This window comes from Hylobates moloch, unplaced genomic scaffold, assembly GCF_009828535.3.
Source record: "Hylobates moloch isolate HMO894 unplaced genomic scaffold, HMol_V3 SCAFFOLD_17, whole genome shotgun sequence".
Classification (NCBI taxonomy): domain Eukaryota; kingdom Metazoa; phylum Chordata; class Mammalia; order Primates; family Hylobatidae; genus Hylobates; species Hylobates moloch.
This window is the reverse complement of record NW_026652292.1, coordinates 59486675-59507811: the sequence shown is the minus strand read 5'-3', so window position 1 is coordinate 59507811 and position 21137 is coordinate 59486675. Positions and strand designations below refer to the sequence as shown.

At 40.0% G+C, this 21137-nt stretch overlaps 2 protein-coding genes across 8 annotated transcripts in view; one reads left to right on the top strand and one right to left on the bottom strand.

Moving 5' to 3' along the window:
* Positions 1-21137, top strand: part of RBPJ (recombination signal binding protein for immunoglobulin kappa J region) — a 115701-nt gene that overhangs the window by 2154 nt on the left and 92410 nt on the right. The window contains exon 1 of one of the 7 annotated variants that reach the window (XM_032136111.2): positions 20430-20564. The exons of 5 other annotated variants lie outside the window; for them this stretch is intronic. The gene's annotated coding sequence lies outside the window, so the exon portion shown is untranslated. Of the gene's footprint in view, positions 1-20429; positions 20565-21137 lie in introns of those variants that run through there. One more of the 7 variants, XM_032136113.2, reaches the window with a different exon arrangement.
* On the bottom strand, positions 11327-11866 carry LOC116457112 (large ribosomal subunit protein eL42-like). Its single transcript, XM_058430047.1, has one exon. It carries the CDS (start codon positions 11864-11866, stop codon positions 11546-11548), a length of 321 nt encoding a protein of 106 aa, XP_058286030.1. The 3' UTR covers positions 11327-11545.

Here is a 21137-nt window from a genome sequence, read left to right as displayed (position 1 = left end):
GGGGTGGGGGGTGTGGTGTGATATATTTTAATGACTTGAGTTATTCTGGTGCTAGGAATAAGAGTTATTATATTTACCAGGATTACTGTGCTGATGTATTCTTCAAGAGTTTGTTTTTTTCTACTGGTTGATCTCTACTTTTAGAAGGTATGTTTCCCATAAAATCATTTGGAGTGTCAGTTCATTTACACACTGAAGTTCCACAATAGTAAAGTGTTGTTGATAGAGGACATACGAGATCTACTCTAACGAGTATTGGAGCATTGGAAAATATTTTTTTTTCTGGCTGTGATTAGAATTAGTAGTTTGTGTTTTAATTAATGGAAAACCATGGTTTCATAATTGATACATAAGTTTTTTGGTGAAAATCTGCAGTCTGGGTCGCACGAGTGGGTTTTACCAATAATCTTATGTCTCCCTTACTTGTTCTTGTACATAATCATTGTTTTGAAGATAAAATCTTGAGCTCACTGGTTCTGTGACTGGGAGCAAAGTGTAAATACTGTGTAATAATGGAAGGTATTTTGCTCTGACTTGTACCTGTAAGAATGATTACACAGACATGATAAAAGCGCTTTTACCATTTGAGTTGCGTTTTTCTTTCCAAACTAAATCGTGTAAGACTTACTTACACGATTGGTGAAATAAAACTGCTTTTAATTAAATTATAACAGCAGCATATTTCGAAATCTGGATGAGTTGTGGCTGGAGAACTTTCATTCTGAGTATTAACTGTTAAAGCTTTTAATTTTATTATCCGTGCATATTGCTGATGGATCTGTGAGTATATTTTCAGAAAACAATAGACTTGTAATATTTTCAAATCTGTACTAATATACACTTGTAGGCATTAGATTTTAAGCAGTTAGGTTTGTTAAAAAGTTACCTGTTGTCCTATACCAACGGATTTCTATCAATTTTATTTTTAAGTGGGTAAGATCAAAATTGGTTTGGTTGAAAGGCCATTCTTGCCAGATGTAATTCATTAAATAACCTTTGGCACCCTTGATGAGTAAGGCATTAGGAAAGAGTTGTTTTGTTTGAAAGTTATTACACATCTCATTCTTCTGTTCATTTTTAGAAATAAGACCCAGGACTTGGCTTTAAAGCATTATTTTGCATTTTGCTTCCTCCTAATACTAAATTTCATGTTATTTCAACTAGGGGCAGTATTTTCTCATGGATTGACTAAAAGTTGTTATTTTTGGCATCTGGCTTTGTGATTATTTCCAAGTTACTCTACTTCCCCTGGGCCAGTTTCCTAACTATGTAGTAAAATGGGAATTATAATAACTTGCCACATCTGCACAAGATTGCTGTGCCTTAAGATTCTCAGAGAGCATCCTTGGATGAAAACTGTGGGGAACGTCTAGGAATTGTTACTGAAATAAGCTAATGTGAAGTAGGTCATATTTTATAGGAAGTCAAATAGGAGGTTTTTAAGTTCTTGGTAAGACACAGTAGCGATAGTGGGATTTTTAAAATCCCAAATATGTATTATAGTATGGGTAATAAAACAGATACCTTTATTCCTGCCCCCCATAAACTTAGAGAGACAAGTAAAACAAATTACAGGGTGATGTGTCGTGTGTGTGTGTGTGTGTGTGTGTGTGTGTGTGTGTTTGTGGTATAAGAGATTGAAGTTCTGTCAAACTCAAATGTAATAACATTATAAAATTATGGGATGCCTTTCCTCTTTTGTTTTCTGCATGTAGCAATATTCTATTTATTTATTTTATTTTATTTTTTGAGACAGAGTCTCACTCTATGGCCAGGCTAGAGTTCAGTGGCACAATCTTAGCTCACTGCAACCTCCACCTCCTGGGTTCAAGCGATCCTCCTGCCTTAGCCTCCTGAGTAGCTGGGATTACCAGCGTGCACCATCACACATGGCTAATTTTGTATTTTTAGTAGATTTGGGGTTTTGCCATGTTGGCCAGGCTGATCTCAAACTCCTGACCTCAAGGGATCTGCCCACCTTGGCCTCCCAAAGTACTGGGATTACAGGGGTGAGCCACCATGCCTGGCCTGCATGTAGTAGTATTTAACAAATGGTAGTACAACATGCTTTCACTGGACTCTAAGCCAAGTCTGTTAATAGCAGTGATTAATTTTAAATATGCCTTATATTTTCTAGTGCTTTGTCATTTGCTCTTAAGAATAATTTCTAATAACCATGACTGTAATTTCAGATTTGACTCTTGGCCTTAGAAAAGTGTTTTGCATTTGAGGAACACTCTGTAGATACTTATTGACTGAATGAAACTTGTTGCTTCTTTGTTCTTTATAGATGATACCATATTCCGTTCGGTTCCCAAAGCCACGATTCCTGATTCCTCTCTCACCAGCCTTTACATTTAATTACTGAGAACTGATCATTTTTTCTTCTGAAAAATCCTTCAATCTGTTTCCCTTATCCTCACTGCCACAGTTCATGCTGTCATTTCTCACCTGGTTTACTGTGACATACTGACAGCCTCTTTCTGCTTCTAGAGTCACCACCTTTATCCAGCTTCCACATGCAGCAGAGCAGTCTTTCTAAAGAGCAAATCTGATCACTGCTTAATCTAAAAACCTTTCAATGGCTCCCCCTAGCAGCGTTCATTAAGAGAGGCAACAGAGTGGAGGGTTATGAGCTCACATTTAGTGTTTAATCTGAAATGGGTTCCAATTCTGTCTCTGGCACTTAAAACCCCTGCCACTTAAAACCCTTGTAACATTGACAAGTTAATCTCTTTATCAATTGCAAGATAATTATTCCTAACTCAGAAAGTTGTTGTGAAGATTAAATGAGATAATGTATGAAAGCATTTAGCAGAATTCCTGGCATGTAGCAAGTGCTCAAAAGATGTTAGCTACTGTGGCACATAGGATCCTCCGTAACTATTTCATTTGTCTCTTCTCCAGCTGAGTTGTTCGCCATTTTCTCTCCATAATCAGTGTTTCAGTCATATTAAAGTATTTTGACATCTCTGCATGAGCCCAGCAGTTTAACGCCTTCTTGTGTATGAAAAGTAATGGTCCTTAGTAGGTTATTTCTCAAGACTAAGGGTGTATTCTAACCAGATCTACCAGACTACATTTGGTGCCTGGCTGTATAAATACTGTATATTTAATACAGCATTAAATGCTGTATATAATTCTCTTGGAAGCATGATACTAAGCTGTAATTATCACACCCAAATATTGTTACTTGGTGGCAGGTATCATTTATATTCTTATAGTTAGAAGATCATCTATCACATGATAGAGACTCAGCAAAAAGAATTTTTGAACATAGTACTCAGTGCTTTGAAATCTTGATGCAACTTGGTTCATGTGGCACAATTTTATAATTGTGTGTGCACTTGTGTGTATACAGTATATGTGTGTCTAATTCATATATATGTATAATTTATATATAGGTATTTGACTTTGGTCCTGTAAGGAGTAATTGCTGAAGTACCCAGAGGAATTGATATTTTCAGCCACAAGCAGTCTCATAGTCCCTGAGAACATTATAGTAGGGCTCTTAGGCAAAAGTTTTTTTTTTTTTATTGTTAGAAAACACTACAATATATTTGTACAAAACTGACAAGTTTAAATTTCACTTTTGTTTTTTATATGATTGGCTGTCAGTGTTTATCAAAAGATTCCATTATTTTTAACTGTTTTCAGTACTAGATGGCTAGGGATGTATGTTAGATTAAACTGTAGAACACTGTAGACTGCTTTTTGGGGAATCCATGCCATAGAACCAAATAATAAGTTGATAATCTACATGGAGACTCAGGTCTCATGGACATATTACTTACAGATAATTTCTTTAAGCTTCAGGTTCTACCTCTATAAAATAGGGGATGATAATTATATTTTATCTGTCAGGCACATTGTGACTGTCAAGTAAGGTAAATTTTGTGAAATAAGGTCAAATGAAACAGTGTATGTGTAAGTGACTTATAAACAGTAAAGCATTCTATACAAATATTTTAATTACTATAAGAATCAGTTTCCTCTGGTAACCTTTCATCTTGAGCAGGGCTCAAGATGGACTTTTTATACTGCAAGCTGTGGTTTTGTGGGTCGTGTTTTAGGAAGACAGCAATGTATTTGGTGCAGAGGACCGCAACCCTTGAAATACGTGCTTTGGCATTTCAAGCAGACATATTTGTTAAATTACTGCTTGACCACGAATGTTGTCATTGAGTCACCCCCAGCTTTTTGGGGTCTACTTCTTACTGCTCTCTTCTCTGCTTGGGCAGCTGTAACAATGTAGGAATGTTGAATGTCTAGCTGCTACTATCTCTCAGACACTTATACTGCCCACAGTTCTGTATGCCTCTTAGGCCTGGCACAACATCATGGTGTTGCTTATGGCTCATTAGACCTGCTGCTTAAGGGAATTAAATGATATCCTAACGGTCTAAAAAGGGTAATGTATTTCCTGAACATGTCATATTTACTGTAAGAGGTTTGGGAAGGCGTCACTGGCACTGTAAGTGGTAGTAATTACCTATCTGTATAGATATTTATGTAATTTTGTTGTGTTGAGACAATGCATAATGGTAAGTTTGAGAGCTTTTCAGTCATATTGGTGAAGTTTATGGCAATCTTGGGAATGTTTATACTATTTTAAGTTTACAAAAAATAAAATTTAGAAAACACATTTTTTTTAGGCATTCTGAGTTGCAAAAGCCTTGCAATGAAAGCTGCATCTATTTGATGTGAAGCAGAATACACTAGAAAATCAAGTTGACCCTGGAGGTTGTTTTTTTTTTTTTGTATTCAGTAGTCTTAGCCTAAGAGCCAATGATTATCTGTGCATTGTTAATGAGATGATAATCAGAGTTGTAAGTGAGTAAGAATAGTTTCTCATAAAAAGTTTACATAACAAGAGAAAAAATATTTAATGTTGGGCCCAGTAGCTCAGGCCTGTAATCCCAGTGCTTTGGGAGGCTGAGGCGGGAGAATCGCCTGAGCCCAGGAGTTTGAGGCTGCAACGAATGGTGATCATGCCACTGCACTCCAGCCTGGGTGACAGAAAGACCCTGTCTCAAAAAAAGAAAAGTTTTTCACTCTATAAAACTTTTTTATAAGTATGATAAAGATTGTGTTATAGAAGTACAGTATTGCTTTATGAAATATAAATGTAATATAGATTTTTTTTAATAATGTGAACAGTTTATTATGGACATAGTTTAATTTCCTCCAGTACAAACTAGCTTTAGACTGTTTTGCATAAATAGAACAAAGGTATATGTTCCCTTTTGGAAAACTGCAGATCTGCTAAGATTGTGCCAGATTTTGCCAGCATATTTTTTCACATCTTTTTTTTTTTAATTTGAGTGATAAAATTTTTCATGCAAAAAATTACCTAGTTCTGTACAAAGCTCCTAATCCATACACCATTTGGAGTAAGCAGAAACATTGGGGTCCTAAGACGTGTAGGAAGGGTGTTAAGGAAAATATTAATAGTATAACCATGCTTTAGTGGCTCTCTTTTTCATATTGTTTTAATAACAATATATTTATTAAATAAGCAGTTGAACACATATTAGGTATAAGACACTCTTTGTGCTGGTCCTATAAAGATGGCTAAGAAATGGTTTGGTGAAGTTCATGACTTGGTAGAGTGTACACAGGTAATTATTGTGTAAGGGAGATTATGATAAGTGCTGTAACAGATATTTAGTGTTGGTGGGAACACAGATGTAAATGATTATCTTTAGTTGGAGGGGAGTTCATAGAAAAGGTGAGAGTTGATAGGGAGTGATGGGAAATTAAGCTGGAAAAGTGATTGGGAGCCTCTTGGAAGACCTTGAATGCTAATCTGATTATTTGGTTTTTTGGCTGGTTGGTGTTTTTTAGAGACAGTCTCATCGCTCTGTTGCTCACCCTGGAATACAGTGGCACAGTCGTACTTCACTGCAGCCTCAACCTCCTGGGCTCAAGGGATCCTCTTGCCTCACCCTCCCCAGTTGCTAGGACTATAGGTGTGTGCCACCAAACCCAGGTGTGCACCAGCAACCCTAGCTAATTTAAAACATTTTTTTTGTAGAGACAGCCTTGCTATGTTTTCCAGGCTGGTCCGGAACTCCCGGGCTCAAGTGATCCTTCTGCCTTGGTCTCCCAATGTGGTGAGATTACGGATGGCCTAAGATTTGAATATTAATCAGGGATGCAGAGGACAACGGTAAGGTATTGAGGTTTTTTTGTTTGTTTGTTTGTTTGTTTTGATGGAGTTTTGCTCTGTTGCCTAGGCTGGAGTGCAATGGCGCGATTTTGGCTCACCGCCACATCTGCCTCTTGGGTTCAAGTGATTCTCCTGCTTCAGCCTTCCGAGTAGTTGGGGTTACAGGCATGCGCCACCACGTTCGGCTAATTTTGTATTTTCAGTAGAGATGGGGTTTCTCCATGTTGGTCAGGCTGGTCTCAAACTCCTGACCTCAGGTGATCCACCCGCCTCAGACTCCCAAAGTGCTAGGATTACAGGCGTGAGCCACCGTTCCTGGCGGCATTGAAGGTTTTAAGATGATGTAAGGCTGGATGTAAGCATTGTAAAATAGATTGGAATTGGTGGACAGCATAAGAGAAATATAATCAAAATCTGATTTTGGTGGTGGGCCTAGGAATGAATAGGCCAAGAAGCCCTTTTTGAAGCAGGGTGATATAGGGAACTTCGGAATAATTGTACTGTAAGTCACTAAAATAAGTTTGTGGCTATGAGCATTTCACTTAAGCTAGGTCTTTTCCTTTGTCTAAAAAATGGAAGAAAATAATACTTCATGGTATTGATGTGAGGATTAATAAGATAAGAGATAGAAAATGCCTAGCTTAGTTCTGGTAATAGTAGGTGCTCAATAAATAGATTCTCCTTACCCCTTTTCTGAAGTGTAGAATTTAAAGGATAAGATGGGAGTGGGGTACACCCCCTTCAGAAGGGAGGGTAGGAAAAAACCTGAAGTTAAAACCTGGGTGATAAAATAATCCGAAAAGGAAACGTTCTGAGTAAGGTGAACAGATTTAAGAGAACCTTCTTAACAAAGTGTTGTGCTTATTGTAGGTCTTTAATAAATGCTGGATGCTTATTTTTGCATATTTCTGTTACACTTAGTAACATGGTTCTGCAATTATATAAATTTATCTGTAATTGATTGTCTAATCTGTCAGTGAGCTTCATAAGAAAAGGAGCAATTATTTTACTTACCTTGCACAATTGTGGAGCACCTACCATCTGCCAGAATGTTATTTGCTGGATGAATATGGCTTGAGCAGATTTGGTAATATATAACACTTGCCACTAGGTGGCTCTTAGTCTAAGTGATAAAGCTGACATTCAGCGTAGATAGGTTTTTCTACCTAGAAACCCACGTAGAAACTGACCCCCTGGATTATATTCACTTTTTTTGCCTTTTCTGTACCTATATTTTTTGAAGTGGAATATGAAACACATATCATATAGAAAACTCATTTAGACTGTTGAAAATTAGAAAAGTGTAATGCCTTTAGAATATGTCCTGTAGAAGAAGCAGAATGGAAGCACAATGAAATTCACAAGTGAACAAAGCACATTTCCCCATCTCTCAATGAGCTTAAAGTGAAGCATGATGGTTTGGTTTTAGGCATTGTTTTTTTTGTTGTTATGACTGTGTAAATTGCTTTAAAGGAAGATATTGTGAGGATTTGTTTCTCAGAGGATTTGATAAACGATGATGAAGTGTGGTGTGTACTGATGCTGGGCTATGATTCTCTGTGCTCTTATTCATATTGTACTCTCCCTGTTGAGTAACATACCATCGAATGGTAAGTTACATAACATAGGTAACTACATCCTGTGTGTGATGTGTGATATGTATTGTTAAATCCATTAGATTCAGGAAATTTTAGAGCCGGAGAAGACCTTACTAATCATATATTCTAAAAGTACCCACTCATTTACACAGAGAGGTTAGATAATGACTGAGACACATTCAGTGACTGAGCTAGTTCCTGGTTTGTTTTATGGGGGAGGGGAAGGCCTATGTTAGTCTTTTTTTTTTGAAACAGGGTTTGCTGTCACCTAGGCTAGAATGCAGTGGTGCTATCATGGCTCACTGCAGCATCAATCTCCCGGGCTCGTAATCTTCCCACTTGAGCTTCCTGAGTAGTTGGGACTAGGTGCACACCACCATGCCTAGCTGGGTTTTGTAGAGATAGGGTTTTGCCATGTTGCCCAGGCTGATCTTAAACTTCTGGGCTCAAGGGATCTGCCGGCCTCAGCCTCCCAAAGTGCTGGGATTACAAGTGTGAACCACTGTACCCAATGTTTTTTTTTTTTTTCTCCATCCTTTCTATTTATCTCACTCAGCCGCCTTTAAATGTTACATGCATTTTTTAAAAATAGCCCTTTTCCTCATATGTGCAGACTTAGAGTAAGACTGCAAATCCCTCAGCTCCCAAGCCTTGATGGGTAGAGTGTGGCGGCTGGTGTTGCTTCATTAAATGGTCAGCTTGGAGCCTGCCTGCTCTTTCCTCGTTTGCTGTGTTCCTGTTTTGGTGCTGCTTGTGATCTTTATCTTGTATTTCTAACTGACCAGGTGGCCTCTTCAGGAACATAGTTGTCCTCCTCACTGCACACCTTCTTATCCACTCTGCTTCAGTTGCTCCTACTCGAAAACTGGCTGGATGCAGTTACCCCTGGCTTACTCCAGTCTCTACCTCTTTTCTCTCTAGCTTCTTGGTTATGCCACCTGCAATAAATTGCAGCTGGCTGTTTCCACAGCCTCTGGAAAGGAAGATGGAAGGACAGAGGAGAGTGAAAAGAAAGAAGGCTGTCATACAGGGAAGAGAGGCGACAACTTGAAATTTTATACTGAAAGATGATCTGGTTTATGAACATGATGATGATGTGTGTAGTGAATTTTTTCTAGTGTATATGCCAAGGCAATATTATTCTCTTGACTATGGGATTCATTAAGTCTGTTGTATCTGTCATCCATGCTTATCCACATGTCAAGGACGTGAATTAATTTCAGCATTCCAAAGATAGTGATAGTATATGGTAATTTACTTACAGCTTATAATAATGAGTGTCATTATTTGATTAAATGGATATTACTGAATTAATGGGAGTTGCCATGTCACTATTGTAATGTTAAAAAAAAAAAAGACCTTTCAGAGGTTATTTCATAATTATTGGTAAGTAAGCCATTCTTTGTCCTGGCCTTCCTCCCATGTATTCAATGTGATATGTACACTTTGCACACAGGATTTACTGACATGTCATTTACTTAAACTTACAGTTTCTTAGGTACCCTAACTCCTGGAAATTGTCAGTTGCTTAAATAATTAAATACAAATAAATCAACTGTCCACCTAAGCTACCATATACATTTTTGTTTAAATTCTAATGTAATTTAAAAGGCATTTATTTAATTTTAGCTTGTTTTCATAGTTATTTCAGGGAAATGACCATCTTGGTATGGAAATTTTTCTTAGGAATTAATTGATTTCACATCTGTATAAAATAATCATCTTGATTATTTTTCTTGTTGGAAAAGTAATGTTTGTTATAAGAAATTCAAAAGTTAATTTATTTACCTCTTGAGACAGGATCTCGCTTTGCTACCCAGACTGGAGTGCAGTGGTGCCATCATATCCCACTGAAGCCTGAAACTCCTGGGCTCAATCCTTTCATGTCAGTCTCCCAGGTAGCTAGGGCTACAGACACTCGCCACAACTCTTGGCTAATTTTTGTATTTTTTGTAGAGACGGAGTCTCTCGCTGTGATGCCCAGGCTGGTTTCAAACTGCTGGTCTCTGGTGATCCTCCCACTTTGGCCTCTCAAAGCACTGGATTACCAGCGTGAGCCACCATGCCTGGCCTCAAAAGTTACTTAAGTATATTATGTAAAGTGAGCCACTGTAGTCTTATACCGGGAAATAATCACTGTTAACAATTGGGAGTACCTTTGACCCTTGAACAACACAGATTTGAACTGAGTGGGTCCACTTATATGTGGATTTTTTTCTCCAAACTTGGATGGAAAATACAGTATTCATGGGATGCAAGAATAGTGTATACGGAGAGCTGACTGCTGGTCTTGAGTATGTGTGGATTTTGATGTATGGGAGGATCCTGCAAGCAATCGCCTGTAGATACCAAGGAACAACGATATATTTCTTAATTTAAAGAAATGGAAATGCTGACATTCTATTTTATTTTAAAAATTTCAATCGTTTTGCAACATAATATAAAGGGACCAGGGAGCTAACACTTTGTTGAATATCTACTCAGTCCTCAACTACAATGTGAGGGAAGTGGTATCTCCATCTATTAGATTACTTTAAATGAATTTCCAGGAAAAAACTTATTTTTAAAGTTACACTTGATTAGACTAGTCTTTGGGCTCAAAGTTTCTCTGAAGTAGCATAATGTATCTTTAGGTAAAAATTTTGTATTTCATTTTTAAAAAGTTTTTTAAATTAAAAAAATTTTTTTTTTGAAATGGGTGTCTCACTCTGTTACCCAGGCAGACTTTGAAATTTTGGGCTCAAGCATTCTTCCTGCCTCATCCTCCTGAGTACCTGAGATTACAGGCGTGCATCGTTGTGCCTGGCTTAATTTTATCTATTTCTTGGGATAGGATCTTACTCTGTCACCCAGACTGGAATACATTGGCAAAATCACGGCTCACTGCAGCCTCAACCTCCCAGGCTCAAGTGATCCTCCTGCCTCAGCCTGCCAAGTAGCTGGGACTACAGGCTTGCACCACCATGCCTGCCTAATTTTTATTTTTATTGTAGAGACAGGGTCTCGAACACCTGGGCTCAAGCGATCCTTCTGCCTTGGCCTCCCGAAGTGCTGGAATTATAGTTGTGAGCCGCTGTACGTGGCTCGGACATAATTTTTAAAGTAATTTTGTCAAGGCATCCCTGGGATGTTGTTCTATCAGTTAATCCAACTTTTCTGCCTTTCTTTTTTTTTTTTTTGGTGGAGTCTCGCTGCGTCGCCCAGGCTGGAGCACAGTGATGCTATCCTGGCTCACTGCAACCTCTGCCTCCAGGTTCAAGCAGTTCTTCTGCTTCAGCCTCCCGAGTAGTTGGGATTATAGGCGCCCACCAAAATGCCCAGCTAATTTTTGTATTTTTAGTAGAGATGGAGTTTCACCTTGTTGGCCAGGTTGGTTTCAAACTCCTGACCTCAAGTTGGTCTGCCCGCCTTGGCCTCCCAAGGTGCTGGGATTACAGGAGTGAGGCACCATGCCTGGCCTAACTTTTCTGCTTTGTATTTTCTTTTTTCTTTTTTCTAATATTCTTTTTTTGCCTACAGACCAATTTTTAGGTTTTTAAATTCTGTATATATCCTGTGTGGCCTTGGGCAAGTTACTTAATTGCATTGCAACTTAAGTTTCCCGTTTTGTACAAAGGAGAGCGTACATCAGAGTTCTTCTGAGGATCAAATGTGTGTATGCAAAGGGGCTGCAAGACTAGGTCTGGTCTATAAGAATTGCTTAACGTCCATTTCCTTTCTTTTTTTTTTGAACATAAACTCAAGATTTTATTGTCTTCATAATAAAAGATAACACTTAGAACTGGATCACTTGGCCCTTTCTCTTCTTATCTCCTCCCAGTTCAAAATGCTTGCATCTTTTAACAGCCAGCATTCTCTTAGATGTGCAGTTGGGCTCAACGCACTCAAGCCTTAGCACAATCTTCTTTGTAGTTTTAGCCTTTTTCCGGAAAATTGGCTTAGTTTGCCCACCATAGCCACTCTGCTTCCTGTCATAACGCTGCTTTCCCTGGGCATACAGAGAATCCTTGCCCTTCTTGTACTGTGTCACTTTATGGGGTTGGTGCTTGCCACACTTCTTACAGAAAGTCTGGCAGGTTTTAGGGACGTTAACCATGTTTGCGTGAGCGCTGTCGGCACGGAAAGCCATTTCCTTTCTTAACTCTCACTCAAGCTACTGCCATGTCTTTTTTTCATCTCTCAGCTTGGTCTTGTTTTTATTTTCCCTTATGCTTACATGTTAAAATCTGATTTTCACCCCAGGCCATCAGTAAATAACCTCCTTTTACCAGATCCCCAAACCTCATTTCAGTCATCAGCCTATTTCATTTTTCTGCATCCTGTGTTTTGTTTTGTTATGTTATGTCTTTATTCTTGACTAACAAGCTACTATCTCCACTTCTTGATTATTCCATCTGCTCTTTGCTATTTCTCTTCCAGTCTTAAGTATTGTGATTTGCAGTTTTTGTCTTCCTCTTGCTGTATTCTTTGACTTTATGTCTGTGTCATTAGTGCGGATGTTTAAATCTACATTTTAAAAATTCCTACTGTTTGTTCTGCAGGCTCATTAAACTTGGCTTTTCCAAAACAACTTGTTCTTTTTACCACCTGTATCTGTGATACCATTCTATAAAATAGACTTGATACCTGTTATAGTGCTGTTGTCCATCTGGCTGCCACAGGTAAACATTAACTTCAGTAACTTCCTTATTTCCTCCCACTATCAGTTTTTCTTACTTTCTTCTTCTTATTATTATTGTTTTTGAGACGAAGTCTTGCTCTGTCACCCAAGCTGGAGTGCAGTGGCGTGATCTCGGCTCACTGGAACCTCTGCCTCCCAGGTTCAAGTGATTCTCCTGCCTCAGCCTCCTGAGTAGCTGGGACTACAGGCGTGCACCACCACGCCCGGCTAATTTTTTGTATTTTAGTAGAGACAGGATTTCACCGTGTTGGCCAGGATGGTCTCGATCTCCTGACCTCGTGATCCACCTGCCTCAACCTCCCAAAAGTGCTGGGATTACAGGCGTGAGCCACCGTGCCCGGCCTGCATCCATTATTTCTTATCAGATATTCTGCGTTCTCTTCTTTTTGCTCACTGTCATTGCCTTACTCTCCAGGCTGCTTCATCTCATAGTTAGACTATTGTCACAGCCATGTCAACTTCCCCAGCCCACATATGCTTACTTCTTTTTTTGAGACGGAGTCTGGCTCTGTCTCCTAGGCTGGAGTGCAGTGGCACGATCTCGGCTCACTGCAACCTGCACCTCCCGGGTTTTACGCCATTCTCCTGCCTCAGCCTCCTGAGTAGCTGGGACTACAGGCATGCACCACCTACGCCCGGCTAATTTTTTTTGTATTTTTAGTAGAGATGGGGTTTCACCGTGTTAGCCAGGATGGTCTCGAACTCCTGACCTTGTGATCTGCCCGCCTCGGCCTCCCAAAGTGCTGGAATTACAGGCGTGAGCCACCACGCCCGGCAATGCTTGCTTCTTTAGTCTGTAGTTTTGGTGTTTGTTCTGCATGTGAGTATTTGGGGGTTTGTAGGGGGACCTGGTCACCTAATTTTGTTGTAAATGGTGCCCACGGATTTTGATTTTGCTATCTTAGTTACAGCTGTTTTATGTGGGAGAGATTGGAAAGCTACGCTCATGCCAATGTTACCCTAAAATCCTGTCTAAATATCATCAAATACATATTAATCGTAGGCTAAATCCATGCAAAGTGAATAAGGCAGTTCGCTAGATCCCAGCTCCCAGAGATATGCATGCATGGTTTACAGTGGGGTAAATTTCCTTCCAAACTCTACTTCTTTTCTTGATATGCTCATGTCTGTTTCTTGCATTGAGAAAGGAAGAGTTATGGTTACTATTTCTACGAAAGATTATTTAGAGATCTGGACACTGTGGCTTGTAATCCCAGCCATCCCAGAGGTTGAAGTGGAAGGATTGCTGGATGGCAGATTTGGAGGCTGAGGAAGGATAGCTGGAGGTTAGGAGTTGGAGACCAGTCTGGGCAACATAGGAAGACCCCATCTCTTAAAACAAAACAGAACAAAACAAGTGTTGCGTGTGTCTGTATTCCTACCTACTTGGGAGGCTGAGGCTGGAGGATCACTTAAGCCCAGGAGATTGAGATTGCAGTGAACTATGATTAAACCACTGCACTCTAGCGTGGGTGGTAGAGCAAGACCTTGTTTCTTTACCAAAAAAAAAAAAAAAAAAAAAAAAACAAATTCTTTAGAAATTTAAGTAAGCTTTTGATGTTTTCACGTACATTGAAGGATATGGGTAGGTTTTTCTCTTTAAAACACTATATATGTAGTTTTTTTCTCCTGATAACAAAAATAACAAAATATAAAAAGGAAAAAAAATATAATTCTACCAAAACACATTAACATTTTAAGGTATATTTATCCTTTCAAAGTTAAAAATAACTTTTACCACCTCCCTAAATTATAAATATATTGTAAAAAAGCCTAAATGGTAGTATAGTGCTTCCTTGCTTCTGCCCCAGATGGTCTTTGTTTAGCGTTTTTTGTTTGTTTGTTTGTTTTTTGAGACTGAGTCTCGCTCTGTCGCCCATGTGCGATCTCTGCTCACTGCATCCTCCGTCTCCTGGGTTCAAGCGATTCTCCCGCCTCAGCCTCCTGGGTAGCTGGGATTACAGGTGCCAGCCACCATGCCCAGCTAATTTTTTTTTTTTTTTTTTAATAAAGACGGGGTTTCACCCTGTTGGCCAGGGTGGTCTTGAACTCCTGACTTCAGGTCATCCTCCCGCCTCGGCCTCCCAAAGTGCTGGGATTACAGACGTGAGCCACCACACCCAGCCTGTTTAGTGTTTGATGCTTAGCATTTTTTAGATGGCTATTGAATGCATGTAAATGCGTACATAATCTTTTTTAATCTTGTTCTTCCATCTGTCCTTCTGTTGGTCCTCCTTTCCTCTACATAAATTGAACTATACCAATTCAGCAGCATATTGTTCTTCTTCTTGCTTGGGTGGTTAAACAGTATCTCTTGTAGCTCTGGCTATCCATGGGTGTGGCTCCCCATGCTTACTGGTTACTTTGAGGTTGTTTCCAACTTTTTATTTTTTTACATTGCTGCCACAAACATATCTGTGCATGTGTGAAGGTAACCAATATCTTGATACCTTTAAGTGGAATCACTGTTTTTTCTATGAGGTTATTGGCCATTTGTATTTTCCTTGTGAAATATATACTTATAATTCTTTATCCTTTTTTTTTTGAAGGACAGGGTCTCACTCTGTCACCCAGGCTGGAGTGCAGTGTTACAGTCATAGCTCACTGCAGCTTCAACTTCATGGGCTCAGGCAATCCTCCTGCTTCACCCTCTGCAGTAGCTGAGATCACAAGCATGTGCCACCACACTTGGCTAATTTTTAAGTTTTTGATAGAGACAGCAACTCACCACATTGCCCAGGCTATCTATTCATTTATGTCTTTTCTCATTTTGTATATAAGCACTTTTATTTTCTACATATTACTTTTGTCAATTCTATGGTTTTTCCCCTAGTTTTTCATTTGTCATTCATTTTTATTTATTTTTTGTCATACAAGAGTTAAAATTTTTAGGTAGTCAGATTTATAGTTTTTCCTTTGGCTTTATGTTTTTTTTTTTTTTTTTCTTTTCTTCCTCACCCTAACATTATGGAAACATTCTTATAAGTATTTTTCCTCTTTTTTTTCTATTTTTTTTTTTTTTTGAGTTGGAGTCTCGCCCTATTGGCAGGCTGGAGTGCAGTGGCGTGATCTCGGCTCACCGCAACCTCCACCTCCTGGATTCAAGCAATTCTCCTGCCTCAGCCTCCCGAGTAGCTGGGACTACAGGTGCGCGCCACCATGCCCAGCTAATTTTTGTATTTTTAGTAGAGACAGGCCTTCACCATGTTGGCCAGGATGGTCTCAATCTCTTGACCTCGTGATCTGTCCGCCTTGGCCTCCCAAAGTGCTGGGATTACGGGCGTGAGCCACTGTGCCCAGCCTCTTATATGTATTTTTCTTCTATGTGCTCTTTTATAGTTTAAAAATCGATGTATCTCTTTAACTCTTCTGGAAGTTTGGCTTTTTTGTTTGTTTTGGTGTGTGTTACATAATGTAGGCTCTAACTTTTTTTTTTTGAGATGGAATGTCACTCTGCCTCCCAAGCTGGAGTGCAGTGGCACAATCTTGGCTCCCTGCAACCTCTGCCTCCCAGGTTTAAACAGTTCTCTGCCTCAGCCTCCCGAGTAGCTGGGATTACAGGTGCCTGCCACCATGCCCAGCTAATTTTTGTATTTTTAGTAGAGATGGGGTTTCACCATCTTGGCCAGGCTGGTCTTGAACTCCTGACCTCGTGATCCACCTGCCTGGGCCTCCCAAAGTGCTGGGATTACAGATGTGAGGCCTGGCAAAGTTGTGTGTGTGTGTGTGTGTGTGTGTGTGTGTGTGTGTGTGTGTGTTTGGAGACAGGATCTCACTCTATCTCGATCTCAGCTCACTGCAGTCTCAACCTCCTGAGTAGTTGGAACTACAGCTGTGCGCCACTATGCCTGGCTAATTTTTTGTATTTTTTTTTTAGAGACGGGGTTTTGCCATGTTGCCCAGGCTGATCTGGACCTCCTGGTCTCAAGCCATCTGCCCACCTTGGCCTCCCAAAATGCTGGGATTACAGATGTGAGCCACTGTGCCAGCCTTATATTATATTTTCATATTGTGTGTTTCAAATATAATTATATTGTGTGTTTCAAATATAATCTGTTACTTAAATGTGGTGTTTAGTACCCAGGAGGTCTCTAGTTGCGTTCAGACCTTGCCATAGTTTGGTGAAGGAGGTAGTATTATCTTGTTTTACAGAAACTTAACCTAAGTTTACCTGCTAGTTGGTAGGAGAATTGGAATTCAAACCCATATCTCCAGATTTCAATTTCATTGTAACAGGCCGGAGCTCATGCCTGTAATCCCAGCACTTTGGGAGGCCAAGGCGAGCTGATCAGTTGAGGTCAGGAATTCGAGACTAGCCTGGCCGACATGGTGAAACCACATCTCTACTAAAAACAGAAAAATTAGCTAGGTGTGGTAGGGGCCGCCTGTAATCCCAGTTACTCGGGAGGCTGAGGCAGGAGAATCACTTGAACCTGGGAGGCAGACGTTGCAGTGAGCTGAAATTGTGCCACTGCACTCCAGCCTGGGTGACAAAGTTAGGCTCTCTCTCAAAAAACAAGGGAACAAAAAAAAGCTTTGTAACATAACAGTGTGTAAAAGTAACACTCCAAATCAGTGAGAAAAAGAGCATTCAAAAAGTTACATTAGAATGCTTCTGGTTAGGCAGTGGCTCATGCCTGTAATCCCAGTACTTTGGGAGGCCAAGGTGGGTGGATCACCTGAGGTCAGGAGTTGAAGGCCAGCCTGGCCAACATGGTGAAACTCTGTGTCTACAAAAATAAAAAAATTAGCCGGGCATGATGGCAGTGGCCTGTAATACCAGCTACTCGGGAGGCTCAGGCAGGAGAATTGCTTGAACCCGGGATGCAAAGGTTGCAGTGAGCCGAGACCACGCCATTGCGCTCTAGCCTGGGTGACAGAGCAAGACTCTGTCTAAAAAAATAAAAGAACATTTCATTAATTCATTCAGCAAATACCTATTGAGTACATACTACTTACCAAGTACTATATGCTAGTAGTAAAGACAAAATTTTTAAAGTAATTAACATTATGTTAGAAGATGATGCATGCAACTGAGAAAAATAAAACAGGGAAAGAGTATAAAAGGTGGAATATAAAGCAGGTAAAATGGTCAAGGAAGGCCTCACAGAGGTGATATCTGAGAAAGATGTGGAGGGAGGAAGAGATTCCTGTGGGTATGTGGGAGAACAGCATTCCACACAAAAGGAATAGCACCTGCCAGGATGGAGCAGAGTAGTAAGAGGAAGAACAGTAAGAGCTGAAGTCAAGGATAAAACGGTGGTCCAAAGTGTACAAGGTTTTAGACAAAGAGGAACTTAGTTTTTATTTTGAGATGGGTAGCTACTGCAGGATCTTGAGAAGGATCTCTCAGGCAACTTTACTAAGAACAAGAGCAGAGCTGAAGAAAAGTTAAGACGATCCTGCAACAATTTAAGGTAGAGATAATGCTGATAGTAAGAAATGCAGCATATCGGGGCCGGGCGGGGTAGCTCACACCTGTAATCCCAGCACTTTGGGAGGCCGAGGTGGGTGGATAATGTGGTCAGAGGACTGAGACCATCTTGGCCAACATGGTGAAACCCCGTCTCTACTAAAAATATAATAAATTAGCTGGGCTTGGTGGCGGGCGCCTGTAATCCCAGCTACTCGGGGGGCTGAGGCAGGAGAATCGCTTGAACCTAGGAAGCGGAGGTTGCAGTGAGCTGAGATTGCGCCACTGCACTCCAGCCTGGCAACAGAGTGAGACTCTGTCTCAAAAAAAAAAAAAAAAAAAAAGAAAGAAAGAAAGAAAGAAAGAAATGTGGCATGTGAAAGCCTTGAAAAAATAGTGTCATAAAGGAAAAAAATCATTTTAGATGTGCTAGTTTGAAATGTTTTTTAGACACCCAAGAGGAAATGTCTTTTGAGACAGCTGGATATAAAGTCTGGAGTTTAGAAAAAGAGGTCAAGGCTGGGAATAAAAATTTGGGCATCATCAACATATTAATAGTAGTTAAAGCCATAATCATCAAGATCTGTGTTGGTGGCAACGTAATGCTAAAACCCAGGGGCTACATTCTGGACACTCCAAAGTTTAAATGTGGTGAAATGAGAAAACACTACAAAGGAGACTGAGAAAGAGGTGCCAGTGAGGTAGGAAGAAAAACAGGAATGTAGTATCCTAGAAGTCAAATAAAGAAAATGTCTCAACAAGGGAGTGATCCAAGATGTCAAATGCTGCTAATCAGGTAAGTCAAGTCAGATAACATGTGGTAAAAGACAACTGACCACTGGCTGGCTGCGGTGGCTCAGGCCTGTAATCCCAGCACTTTGGGAGGCTGAGGCAGGCAGATCACTTGAGGTCAGGAGTTCAAGACCAGCCTCTCAACATAGTGAAACGCTGTGTCTACTAAAAATACAAAAATTAGCTGGGCGTGGTGCTATGCTCCTGTAATCCGAGCTACATGAGAGGCTGAGACAAGAATCACTTGTACCTGGAGGTGGAGGTTGCAGTGAGCCGAGATTGCACCACCGCACTCCAGCCTGGGTGACAGAGCGAGACCCGGTCTTGAAAAACAAAACGAAAACAAAACCAAACAAAACTGACCACTACATTTAGCTGCATGGAGGGAACTGGTAAGTTTTGTTGAAGTGGAGACAAAAACCTAAATGGAGTGGGAGAGAAATTGGAGACAGAAAGAACGCTTCAGAGGTCTGTTGTAAAAGGATGCAAAGAAACAGGGAACTAGAAGGGATTGTGGGTTCCAAGGGAGAAATACCCGCATGTTTCCATGTTGTCAATAATGTTTCAGTAGAAAGGTAAAAATTGAGACGAGAGAAGAAAGGGTAGCTGGCTAGTCCAACATCCTAGAATAGCCAAGAAGGGATGGGACATAGTGCAAAACTGGGCTGCCCGAAGCAGAGTTCTCACAGTGGCTTGTAAAATTCAGCAGGCGTCAGAGTCACCTGGAGGGCTTGCTGAAGCACAGATGGTTGGACCCCCTCTCCAGAGTTTCTGACACAAAAGGTCTGCAGTGGAACTCCAGAGAATTTGCGTTTCTAGCAAGTTCCCGGATGATTCTATTGCTGCTGGTCCAGAAACCTCATTTTGAGAACCACTGCTCTGTATCAAACAGAGGGAAGACAGAAAAGATGAGTATATACATTAGTACAAATGCTGAACACCTGGGTTATCCAAAAAAAAAAAAAAAAAGGAATGTGGTGTTTAGTAGCCAGGAGGTCTCTAGTTGCATTAGACCTTGCCATAATTTGGTGAGGGAGGTAGTATTATCTTGTTTTACAGAAACTTAACCAAGTTTACCTGCTAGTTGGTGGGAGAATTGGAATTCAAACCCGTATCTCCAGATTTCAGTTCCATTGCCACTTTGTGGTATGAACATCTGCTAGCGATAATGTAATTTAGTATGTGGTGATCCTACTAGCATTGCCCCTCCTCCTTCCTTTCTCCCATGCGTGGTTAACTTACTCATCTGACAACACATGATTGAGTGTGCTCATTAACCAGACAAGCCTCTCAGTCCAGGCAGATTATAGATCTGAGGCAGGAGAGTAAAGTTGAACAGGGAATAGGTTTATGTGGAATTTTTTTTGTCTCCCTGTTTCACTATACAATTTTGGAAGAAGAGTTTGTGCAAAAAACACAGATTGCTAGTCATGAAACACATTCTGTTCACCATTAGTTAATTTGGGTAGTATCTCTGCTTCACTTTTCTTCAGTGTAATGATATCTCTGACATGCTAGGGAGCTTAGGAAAATGGTTCTAGCATTATACAAATGACAGGTATTGCTATTAACAATGACTCAAGATTCTCATGTTTTTCGGTATTCTGCGTGTCATCCATTCTTTCTTTTATACTGGAGTACTTTTATTTTATGTAAAACTGTTGTATAAATGTCATTTTGAAGTCTCTGCTGTCAAATTGTGTTGTTTTTCTAAGACAGCAGCTGTGGATGTGGCTTAAAAACTGATGAGTATCTACAATGATGAGCCTTTATGGAGCAATGAAAGGCTGCTTATAAATTGTAGCCACACTTGCAATGAATTCTGTGTTTGTTATTGTGAATCCCTAAGGGTGACTGTTTTTTCAGCAGGGCGAGTTAGGACGGCACAAACTGAGAGTTTCTATTCTGGTAATCTTTACTTCTTATGACTTTAAGGAATTTAGAATATTTTTGTTTGACTACTGTAATGAATCTCTAACTATATTATTTGGATATGTGGGAAGGTAAATTGTAAGATGTGTTATAGACATGGTTTCTGCCATCAAATATTTTTGCTCACAGTAACTACTGTGTATAATAGCATTTATAAATGATGCTTTACCTCTAGTTACTGTCTAAAGATATAAATATTGGGTTATTTGAAGCTACATATTTCCAGCTTATACATATGAATAGTTTAAGGCATAGTGTATGTACCCACTTTTATTTCAGAAAAATACAGATTGTTTGTTTGTTTGTTTATTGTTTTTTTGAGACAGAATCTTGTGCTGTTGCCCAGGCTGGAGTGCAGTGGTACGAGCTCAGCTCACTGCAACTTCCACCTTCCGGGTTCAAACGATTCTTGTGCCTCAGCCTCCCGAGTATCTGGGATTACAGGTGTGTCACCATGCCTGGCTAATTTTTTTTTGTCCTTCTTTCTTTCTTTCTTTCTTCTTCTTCTTTTTTTTTTTGTGATGGAGGTTTGTTCTTCTTGCCCAGACT